The sequence below is a fragment of the Aplysia californica genome, unplaced genomic scaffold (assembly GCF_000002075.1).
Source record: "Aplysia californica isolate F4 #8 unplaced genomic scaffold, AplCal3.0 scaffold00069, whole genome shotgun sequence".
Classification (NCBI taxonomy): Eukaryota; Metazoa; Mollusca; class Gastropoda; order Aplysiida; family Aplysiidae; genus Aplysia; species Aplysia californica.
Window position 1 is genome coordinate 834,669 of NW_004797339.1, and position 10,875 is coordinate 845,543.

At 40.1% G+C, this 10,875-nt stretch overlaps 2 protein-coding genes and 1 long non-coding RNA gene across 6 annotated transcripts in view; 1 reads left to right on the forward strand and 2 right to left on the reverse strand.

Moving 5' to 3' along the window:
• LOC101853448 overlaps window positions 1–4,056 on the reverse strand; it is a 35,154-nt gene extending 31,098 nt beyond the window's left edge. For both annotated transcript variants that reach the window (XM_005093767.3, XM_035968592.1), the window contains exon 1: window positions 3,863–4,056. In XM_005093767.3, the coding sequence (XP_005093824.1) occupies window positions 3,863–3,896 (34 nt within the window). In that variant the 5' untranslated portion in view covers window positions 3,897–4,056. The remainder of the gene's footprint in view (window positions 1–3,862) is intronic.
• Window positions 1–10,875, forward strand: part of LOC101853685 (L-xylulose reductase) — an 83,352-nt gene that overhangs the window by 44,403 nt on the left and 28,074 nt on the right. The gene's annotated exons all lie outside the window — the stretch shown is intronic.
• Window positions 4,120–10,789, reverse strand: LOC118477349. Its single transcript, XR_004858312.1, has 2 exons — window positions 10,481–10,789; window positions 4,120–4,425 (listed from the first exon to the last, which is right to left on the reverse strand). It is a non-coding gene; the product is annotated as an uncharacterized LOC118477349 (long non-coding RNA).

The following is a 10,875-nucleotide window of genomic DNA, read 5'->3' on the forward strand; positions in this document are numbered from 1 at the left end:
CACACATACACACACACAAACACACACACACAAACACACACACACACACACACACACACACACACACACACACATACACAGACACATCACTCCCACGCTTATGCACAATCGTTCGAACACAGATGCACACGTAGTTGCACACATTCAAACTCATGCACACAATACCGTGCCCACACGTTCTATATAATGTGCTTTACTCATCATGGTCATTGTGTCCGTGATTCTGAAGTACGAGTATTGCAAGTTCCATGAATAGAAGTCTTTAACGAACATGTTTTGAAAGATAGCAACGGGGCGCAGAGAATTTCAGCCTTCGTATGGGCAGAAAAAATCGCCAGCGAACTTCCCAAACTCAGATTACCCGAGTATTTTTCAGGAGAGTTGGAAACACGTAACTGTGCGTTATGCCCCTTAATATGACCGTCTATCGACCTTCTCTGCGATAAACCTCAATTTTAGCTTATAAAAATAAGATATATCTTTATTGTCCAGATCCATTGGTTTGGTGTTTCCCCACTCATACTCAACACGCACAAACGCTCTCGCACACACACACACACACACACACATACACAAACACACACACACACATACATAAACATGCATACACACGCAGGCTTACATCCACGTGCATAATATAAATGAACAGAAATATAAACAATTATAATGTTAAGCTAGATTCTGATTGTCACTAAATGTTATTTTGATGCATGCTTTAAGGTCATATGAATACTTCTAACAAGTTAAGATGTTCGTTGTTGTTGTGTTTTTTTCTATAGGTTTTGGGGGTTTTTTGCAGGTCAGGTCGATTTGTTTTCTTTGCTATCAGTGTTTGTAGTAGTTGGTGGGTTTTTTTAATTTCTGCTACTACGTAGAAAGTCTTTCATGGCAAATAAAAAAGTCGTATTGATACAGGAATGTTTAGCTTGCTGGCGGGTAGTAAACGAGAAGAATAGGAAAGAAGGCGGAGGCAAAATGCCGAAGAAAATATAACATTTGTACGCCTTAGCATAGATGTTCATGTGCGAGGGGACTGTGCATATGGCGGGTAGTAAACGAGAAGAATAGGAAAGAAGGCGGAGTCAAAATGCCGAAGAAAATATAACATTTGTACACCTTAGCATAGATGTTCATGTGCGAGGGACTGTGCATAAAGTAAGATCTAATTATTTATTCAGTGGCCATTTTGGCCAAACTTTTTGGACAGACCTCGTAGGGCCTACACAATGTAGCTATTAGAGACATTTCATTGATTTCTGCCCAGCAGTTGGGGTTTTTTTTTCTCTACGCTGCATTTGCTTTTTGTTCGTTGTTTTTTGTTTTTTCCTACACTGCAGTTCATTTATTCTTCTTACCCTCAGCCACCGGGGGTGGAAGGGGGGGGGGCTTTCAACTAAATTGATTGATGCAAATAACAGTGTTTTCTATCGTGCCTGGAATTAGTTGAAAGAAATTATCTGTCTAATCCTCAGAGCTTTTTCTATTCGTTTTTCGTTAGGGACCTCGGGTGTTTCCCACGAGCCCGGGGCGTCCCAGAACTAACAGAAAATTGAGAAGAGTGGCTGGATAATTAACATTTCTCCTGGTCTGTCCTGTGTGTTTTCTTTAGAGCATCTGAAAGGCCCTTGTTTCTTCGATTTGTTTGCCCCCTCCCCTCTCCCCTGCTCCCTCCTGATAGCAGGTGGTTGGAGAGAGGACTCCACTGGTGAGTCCTATTTCTTTACTTCAATTCAATTGTTTCTGTCAGCTTGTCCAACTTTTTTGCGTGCACAATAAAATGGCCGTTACTGTATCGATTTGTTTCTCAAATTAATGAAGGCCGATAGCTCAAATGAATTCACCCTGGCTGAGTTGCGGAGAACCCAGGTCTGAATCCACAACGGCGCACACAAGAACCTGAGTTGCTTGAGGAGTTGTCGAGGCTTTCCGTCCTCTTAGCCCGGGCCTATCGGAGGTGACATTAAATCCGGAAGCACCGCCACTAAAATTACCTTTAAATGTTTATCGTTACGTTCCACCCGTTCCACATTCGATACCGTATGCGGGGATAAATAAAGCTTAGTAAATAGAACTCTAGTCTCGAATGCCAAACATCCTTTAGTTAAATTCCGTCCGAATCTCATGGGGGAAGGTGCTTCTTCTTCTGTCTTCTTTTTGTAAGTTTCACACTTCTGTTGATAGTTAAAAAGGGCAGATGCAGACTGAATGAACACTGTAAATTTCAAACGTAAAAAAAAACGAAAAATGTATGCCTACATGTGCATCTCTGTTTTACAAGCTTGGAAGAATAAAGATGCCGCCTTCTATTATTCGTGTCTAGTTCAATTAAATTCTGAAATTAGTATTTGCTACACTGTAAAATTCGTGAATTTCGTTTACATTATTTCTGTTTTATCGTTCCTGTTAATTAAAGTTCAATGCCTCCCGCCGATGGTTGGAGAGCACAACTGAAAAGTCCGATTAATTTCTTTTTTTTTTCAGTTTCTTCTAGTCTATTGTTTCTGTCTATCTAATACTTTTTTTCTATAACTCACTGGCCGTTATCATGTCAATGTGCCTATAATATCTTCTCTCAGACTAAAAGCTACCTTCGATATATTACCTCCCAATACTGTTCAGTCCTGAGAGGTGGGCCCAGAACTGAAGTGGGAGGACTAATGTATGAGACTTACCGTATTGCCTAAATTGAAACGTCATTTTCGAGATTGTCGAGGTTCGTTGAATGAGCTGCTATGGTGATTTCCTTTTTATCCCGCAAGTGAGTTGCTATGGTGATTCCCTACTTATCCCAAACGTTTCTTTACGAATGTCTTCATTTAGCGGAGTCTGCAATCTCTCTGAATGTCAATGAATATCTTACGGATTCAACTGTACTGTGTGCGACCTCGGTATCATACTCTCTCTCTCTCTCTCTCTCTCTCTCTCTCTCTCTCTCTCTCTCTCTCTCTCTCTCTCTCTCTCTCTCTCTCTCTCTTTATCTATCTATCTATCTATCTATCTATCTATCTATCTATCTATCTATCTATCTATCTATCTATTTCACTCTTTTTTAAATCTCTCCTCCTCTCTGTTTGTGTTTTGATTATCTATTTCCTCCCTCCTATCTCACAGTCTATATAATATTTCGTACATTTATATGCATAATTTATATATATTATATATAAATTATATATATATATATATATATATATATATATATATATAACGTAGACATTCAACAAAGGACAGAATGATACGACAATAATTATTTGATTATAATGAAACTTGATCATTGAAAGCCTTGCTTGAGCATTGATGGACATGTCTTCGAATCCAGTAAAAGTTCCATAGCATCACGCCACGGGTTGTACAGCTGTTTCTTACTGCAAGCCAAGCAAAACCAAAGCAAATATTTGCACTAACAAACAGCAAAAGTGCGGTTTACGTAAAGACTTAGTTTACCGTCTTTGACAAGACCTATTTGATTCAAAGAAAAGTTTTCGCGGAAACCAGAATGAAGCCAAAGTGTGCTGTGGGAAAGGGTGCTCTATATTGTGACGGCATTGTAGTACTTGGCCATCATATAACGCTGTGAAACCATAGATAGATAGATAGATAGATAGATAGATAGATAGATAGATAGATAGATAGATAGATAGATAGATAGATAGATAGATAGATAGATAGATAGATAGATAGATAGATAGATAGATAGATAGATAGATAGATAGATAGATAGATAGATGGATGGATGGATGGATGGATGGATGGATGGATGGATGGATGGATGGATGGATGGATGGATGGATGGATGGATGGATGGATGGATAGATAGATAGATAGATTGTATTTGAGTGTATATATGAGATTATGCAAGACTCACCTGCCCTCAAGAATCGTTTTGGCGTGAGTGACATCACGAGGCATCATTGGCGATGATCAGTTTCCTCCCACCTCTGCTCTCAGCTCTCTGTGTGTGATGCTGCAGTCCTCTCCTTCCTGTCGTTTCTCCTTCTCCTCTTTGTCACATACACACACACACACACACACACACACACACACACACACACACACACACACACACACACGCTCAAACACACGCACACACGCACCCACTGTCTCTCTCTCTCTCTCTCTCTCTCTCTCTCTCTCTCTCTCTCTCTCTCTCTCTCTCTCTCTCTCTCTTCTTCCCGCTTTGCCTAGTTGTCGTCGCCTTCTGTAATGTTATGTTATGTTACGAATTCCTCAGTTACTCTCTTTTTGGAATGATTGCACTGTCCTGTTAGAATAAACGAAGACCTTTCCCTGGCAAGTCTCCTTCACCACGAAGTAGGCACAGAAGAATGCGTTCACATGTGCAAGTAATCCAGAAATTGTGAGAATCCCCGGGTTTATACTTCAAATGACTTGATGACTGGAAATATTGTGTCACTTCCGGTTATAATCCTTTTTGCACAAAAATCAGAAAAGATAACATAAAATTTGCTTTGACTTTTTTTAAATTCTCACCAAAAAACAACAAACAAACAAACAAACAAAGAAAACAGCCTCACTGTATAATTTTTTCAGTTAGAGTTTTATGGCACTTGCAAGGGGGCTCTCGTGGCCTAGAGGTTAAGGTGTTGGCCTCTCATTTAAAAGGTCCCGGGTTCGAATCCGGGTAGCGACAAAAAAAATTTCTTTCTCTAAAATTGTCTCCTTTCACATCCTTTCCTGCTCTCTAGCAATGTTCTGTTGTCTGCTTTCATTTCCACTTTCTGCACACACACCCTCTCCTCCTGTGCCCCCTCCTCTGGGCTCCTGACTCTTTCTGCAGCCTTTCTACTGTTACTTCTTGGCTCCTCCTTACTGTTGTCTTTCAAATGAATTACTTCTGTCTTTAAATACAGATCTTTTTGGTTTGAGTTATTTTTGCTTGTTTGCGTTTTTGTTTTGTTTTGTTCGCTTGATGGTGTTTTTTTTCTTTTTCGAAGAGAATAGTGTTCCAGTTTCTAGTGAACTGTCTGTGATCATCCATGTATTATAATTTTATTAAAAGTTTTGGTTTAAAAAATAATAATAATTTTCCGCCTGGGTTCGTTCCATATAAAATGACTTGAGTAGGCGGTAAATATTTCGACAAGAGCATTATGAATCCTGTCTTGTTTTAATTTCGTTTTGACCGAATTGCTAAGAGATGCTCAGAACATACAGATTGTCGAAAGAACCGCAGATTTATTTGACTGAGTATATTATTAATGTAAGATATTATCTAGACAGCCAATCTGCCTACATAATTTGACGGATTCGGTTCTGAAGATCTTCTGAGTGCGCGTTTGATTATGATTTCTGTGGAATGCTCTCAAGGCCGTGAGAGGCATTTACCGTAGGGCTTAATCTATTATCGAAAATCAGTAGCACAAATTAAATGTGTTAAGGGAATGATATGATCTCTTTGACGAGCAAAGTGTTTGCGAAAGATCATATTCATTTTTTTTTAAAATCCAAGTCATGCCCCTATGAGGCTTAGATAAATGTGACGTTGCCAGTAAGGAGTAGGGATGAAAAGACGGTCATGGAGAGCAAGAAAAATTGTAGTAAAGACTTTTCTTTGTCTTTCTCTTTTACATCTTACGGATCCTCCTTGTAATATATAAGTTTGCTTTGTTTGGTTGTGTGTGAATGTTTCTTCTAGATTACGTAATACATGTGTGTGTTCAGCTTGTTTGCTTTGTCTGTGTGTGGAGCCTTGTGTACGTGTGTGTGGAGCCTTGTGTACGTGTGTGTGGAGCCTTGTGTACGTGTGTGTGGAGCCTTGTGTACGTGTGTGTGTCTGTATGTGTGTATGGATTTTTTTCCTGTGCTTTACGAGATTGTTCATGTAAGTGAGTTTTCCTATCATGTTTGTGTTTCCATTTGCTTGGTGCGTGTGTGTGTTTTGTTTGTTTTGTTTTTGTTTTGTTTTGTTTTGTTTTTTGTTTTTCAAACCAAAACGAAAACGAACCGACAATGTTTGTGAAGGGCGATAGACGTGTCATGGGAGCTAACTGTCGACGTGATCGATTAGACGAGTTATTGAACCTGATCCCCCCTTGCTATTTCCGCTCTAATTGTTTCGGTGTTTGTGTTATGTTTTGTGGTGTGGTGTACCGCGCGTTGGGGGACCTGTAAACTACGACGTAGTTTTTTCCGTTATAATATAACTTTGAAAGAGGCAAAGATTGGTGGATGAAAATGTTGATCTTCATTTTTTAGCATTAGGGTAGACTGCAAAGTGTTTTTCTGCGTCATTGTTTCCTTCTGTTCATTGTCTTTTTACCCAATGCCATCGAAGATAGCAGCTGCTTGTGGTTGAAATGTGCGTATAATTTGACATTAAACTTTTTGAAGTTACTCGAAAAGGTCACGTCGGTGTGTAACGAGATGCTACAAAATCTAGAGGTTTCTTCACGCGTGAACTGATTGATTTTGCTCTGCTTTGAAGACAAAATGTCAACTCGATTCCTTCTTTTGTATTACAACATAAGAGTTGACTACTCGACATTCAGAAACGTTTGTTGAGATCTTACTGTTGTTACTGTTTTGGCATCACATCTCTCCCTTTAAGTACAGCGTTGAAGGCTGATTGGAACGAAAAGTCGATTTTAACCTTACGCTGTATGAGAGTAGCGAAAAGGTTGATTGTCGTATGAGAAATATAATTGCGGCGGAAATTTCCAGCTGAACGACAGAACGTTGCTCAATTACAGGGAAAGGAGCAATGATAGACTCATTTTGTTAAGAATGTCAGGTTTGATCGTTACTGTATGTTTAAAGTGCTGGTGCTCTTTATATGAAAATATCGACTTTAAAAGTTGGAGAAATAGTTTCTTTAATTCTACTATCCTTTGTTTCTGCTTCCTACTCTTTAGTTTGTTAGTTTGTACATTTAGTATTTTCCTCGTTTTTCATGGGAATTCTTCATTCGCTCTGCGTGCGCGTACGTGTGTGTGTGTGTGTGTGTGTGTGTGTGTGTGTGTGTGTGTGTGTGTGTGTGTGTGTGTGTTTGTTTGTGTGTGTGTGTGTGTGTGTGTTTGTGTTTGTATGTGTGTGCTTGTGATTTCTCACGCTTTGGGAATGGGGACAAATTTGTTTTTAATTGCGTTTGTTTTGGTCTTTTTTTCTTCTTGTGTGTATATAGGATGGGATGCGACCGGACTAGGATTTGCCCCACAAGTCTAGGATAATATCACTAGCCCTTGACTGGCACGATACGTATTGTCCCAACTATCGGTCTAAACAAGTTTCTGATTTCAGCGGACAGAATAATCGCTAATGATTGTAAATCTTTTACGCCGCCATCAACTCAATTCTGATCGTTTAGGAATATGTAGCGGGATAGTTTTACTTCGACTCAACCTGTCAGAGCCAACAGGATATTGTTGAAGTACAGCATCCCAGCAGAAACATACCCACTAAGATAAACATTTCCATTCGAACTCACTTATCATATGCGAGAGGCTAAGAGACTAAGTCTTATCACTGAAGGCATCATGATAGCAGAATAAGTTATTTTAGTAAAATACAGACCCCGGTTGTGCTCCTTTTCTTGTTGGCCAAATGCAGGAGAACGATAACTGTTCATCTTCTTGTAGCAGCAGATAAGTATAACTATAATATCCGAGCTTGTGTTTTTCTGTGGTTTAAGATTTTTAACGATAACTATTGATCTTCTTGTAGCAGCAGATAAGTATAACTATAATATCCGAGCTTTCGTTTTTCTGCGGTTTAAGATTTTTAACGATAAATATTGATCTTCTTGTAGCAGCAGATAAGTATAACTATAATATCCGAGCTTTCGTTTTTCTGCGGTTTAAGATTTTTAGTGACGCGGCAACGTCGTGTATGTCTTTCCATGACGTCAGTGACATTTTTAGCACTGTGAACTTCTTGCGTCCTTCTGGAAACTGGCTGGGGCCGATTGTCATCATATGTATGAAATCTTGACGCCGTCTGCCAGTGATGATTGCCACGGTAAACCCTGCAATTTTCGTCCTCCTTCAAGAAGTGACCTTTTACGTGTGTTTCAGCTCAGGCTGTTCGGTTTTGCTGATTTTTGCTTGCTTTTTTATCATGAATAAAAATGTGACATTTTCTGATGGCATCTCCTACTTCTTAAGTCTACTGGGAGTGGGTTTCATAAAGGAAAGACCCGCGTATATAATGTTTTATATGTAAATAATGAGGTCTCATTTGTTTTGTATCGAAGCAGAAAATGCTAGCGGAGATGATTTGCAGTAGATGGATAAGAGACGGTATTACCCTCATAGTTGGGTTTTAAGAGTCGCTAGATTTTTTTTTCTGTTTTTGTTTAGGTTATTTTAGGAGGTGGTGGGTTCTTGCTGCAGATTGTTTTGTTTTTGTTGCTTTATATTCTTATCTTAGCATGTTTAGAAGAAGTGGTCCCGACAACGTATAGACACTTGTTAAAGCTTTAACTTATGTTTGCCTTCCTTTCCTCTGCATCTCTTGTCCCCGCCCAATCCTTATGCCTCCTCGTCTTTGCCTCCTCTCTCTCTCTCTCTCTCTCTCTCTCTCTCTCTCTCTCTCTCTCTCTCTCTCTCTCTCTCTCTCTCTCTCTCTCTCTCTCTCTCTTTTTTTTTTAACACCCCCCTCTCCTTTTTGTGGATAGTAGTCGTATGGCATTTGCTTAGTTGCTAAGATTGTATTTTTACCTTTGAAGTAAAGGTTATGTGTCGGTAATTGGAGGGTGCTCTATTATGGTTTTCTCCTTCTTTCCTATCAAACATCTATAGTCGTTATCACTCCTCCTTTTTTGTGTGTCTGTTACTCTTTTGTGACACCTCTAATCTTCAGTACTTATGAATTCAATTGTACAGCAAGCGTGGAAAAACTTGTACTAAAACAAAAGGTTGTCGGCTGTAACTTGCGGGTGGGTGGGTGGTGGTGGGGATGCTGCCGTTGTTTTTCTTGTTTTTGTTGCTTTTTTTCAATATATGTTTTTGTGATGTTGTGGAGCGGAACTGGCCAGAAATATTAAATTGTTGTTGTTCCCTACTTGTACCAAAGTAATGAGTGCTTTTTAATGTTGTCGTAAACTAGAGCAATGTATTGACTTTCTGGAAAATCTTCTTTTGATTATTTTGGTAAGTGTTTAACGGTGCTCGCAACTGCATACGGTCATATTATCGCGCGAGACACATTAAGCATTCTCAGTTTGGATGGAATTAATTTTGAATTTGGCATGGGTGGCGGCCGATGCCTATTCTTATCGATTTTGGACCACGGGACCTCCAAAATATTCGCCCTTATCCGAGAACCTTGGGTGTTAGATCGTACCTACCTTAAGATCAAGGATGTGGCTGAAAGACAGCAGTAAAAAGGAGCCAAGGAGTAGCAGTAGAAAGGCTACAGAAAGAGCTCGGAACCCAGAGGAAGGGGCAAAGGGGATGGGGGGGGGGTCAGAAAGTGCAGTCGAAAGCAGACGACAGAACATGTTGAGAGAGCAGAAAAGGGGGAAGTGTAAGGAAAAAAGTTTTAGGAAAGAAAATTTTACGTCCCTGTCAGGTTTCGAACCCGATTCTTTATGGAATGAGAGGGGAACACTGTAACCTCTAGACTACGAGAGCTCCCTGCAAATCTTCTCCAAGCTTAAGATTAATAATACATGTTATTTGAACTTTTAAACGTATCTATTATCTATTTGTGGTGGCCGAATTTTGCTGTTCAAAAGGCTTTTTAATGGCTGCATCGATCGACATGCGGTTTTCGCCAAAACATTCTTTAAAATATTCTCCAGAGCATGACGCCCTTGGTTTTTTCACTTTGCTGCAAAAAGCTAAATTTCTTTATTTCGCCGATCGCTTTTGTAGGCCAACGCTTCTGTCTCTATAATTTTAGAAAATCCGGAAGTGATATTTCGCGAGGCGCATTTTGTTTTGAGAGTATAAATCTTGATCTTATAATTTTTTGCATCTCTCTAGATTTATTGCCCCATTCCAGTAGAGTGTAAGCACCGATCATTCCTTTCATCGAAAGGGGGCCCAGCTAGTACCTCATAAACACAAATATTAGGATATACACAAGAAGCTGACTATCAGAAGAGTGAGGAGACATAATGTGACCACCCCAACCACGACATTCCAGTGTCCCCACTGTACAAGACATTGTACATCCAGGATCGATTGCACAGCCACATGCGCGTCCACAGATGAGCTGCAGGATTTCATCGTCATGTTTGGCTACGAAGGACTACCTACACAATGAGAATTGTGATTTGTGGGACATGAAAAACAGCACAAAATGTGTGGGATAAAAGCTTTCTCCTGCAGTGCTGAACAAAGCAGATCTACATCTGCAAGTTATGGCTCTTGTTCTGCACACATCATGGAAAAGAATGCGAGGAATGTGCAACTGAATTAAAGTTTCTGCAAATTACGCTGGATGAAAAAAGTACATGTATGTAACTCGAGTCACTGGGAATTTTGCTAAGGGCAAGTACTTTTGTTCACCCCATGCCTACCTGCCTGAATCGCTTGATTGTTTCTTTATTCTCTTTGGCTTAGGGCAGCCTGGTATTTGCTTTATTTCTGCCAGCTGATTTGGAGGAAAAAAACCACACTCAAATCCGACTTAAAGAAAGGTTGGTTCGTGGAAATGAAACTTCTATTGACCAGATCTTCCAGTTTTTGAATTAACACAGAACTTTTACAGAGTCGAGAAACCACCACACATTCTTTTCGGAAATTTGCGGAATACGTCCCTAGGCACGGTGTCACAAGGCGGGTACTGAGATGTGCACGTGTGTCCTCCGCACAACGACTCACGGGCTGGCTCGGCGGAGGCGCGAACGGCCGGGTGTGAGCTGCTCTCTCTCTCTCTATCCCTCTCTCTCTCTCTCTCTTTCTCTCTCTCCCT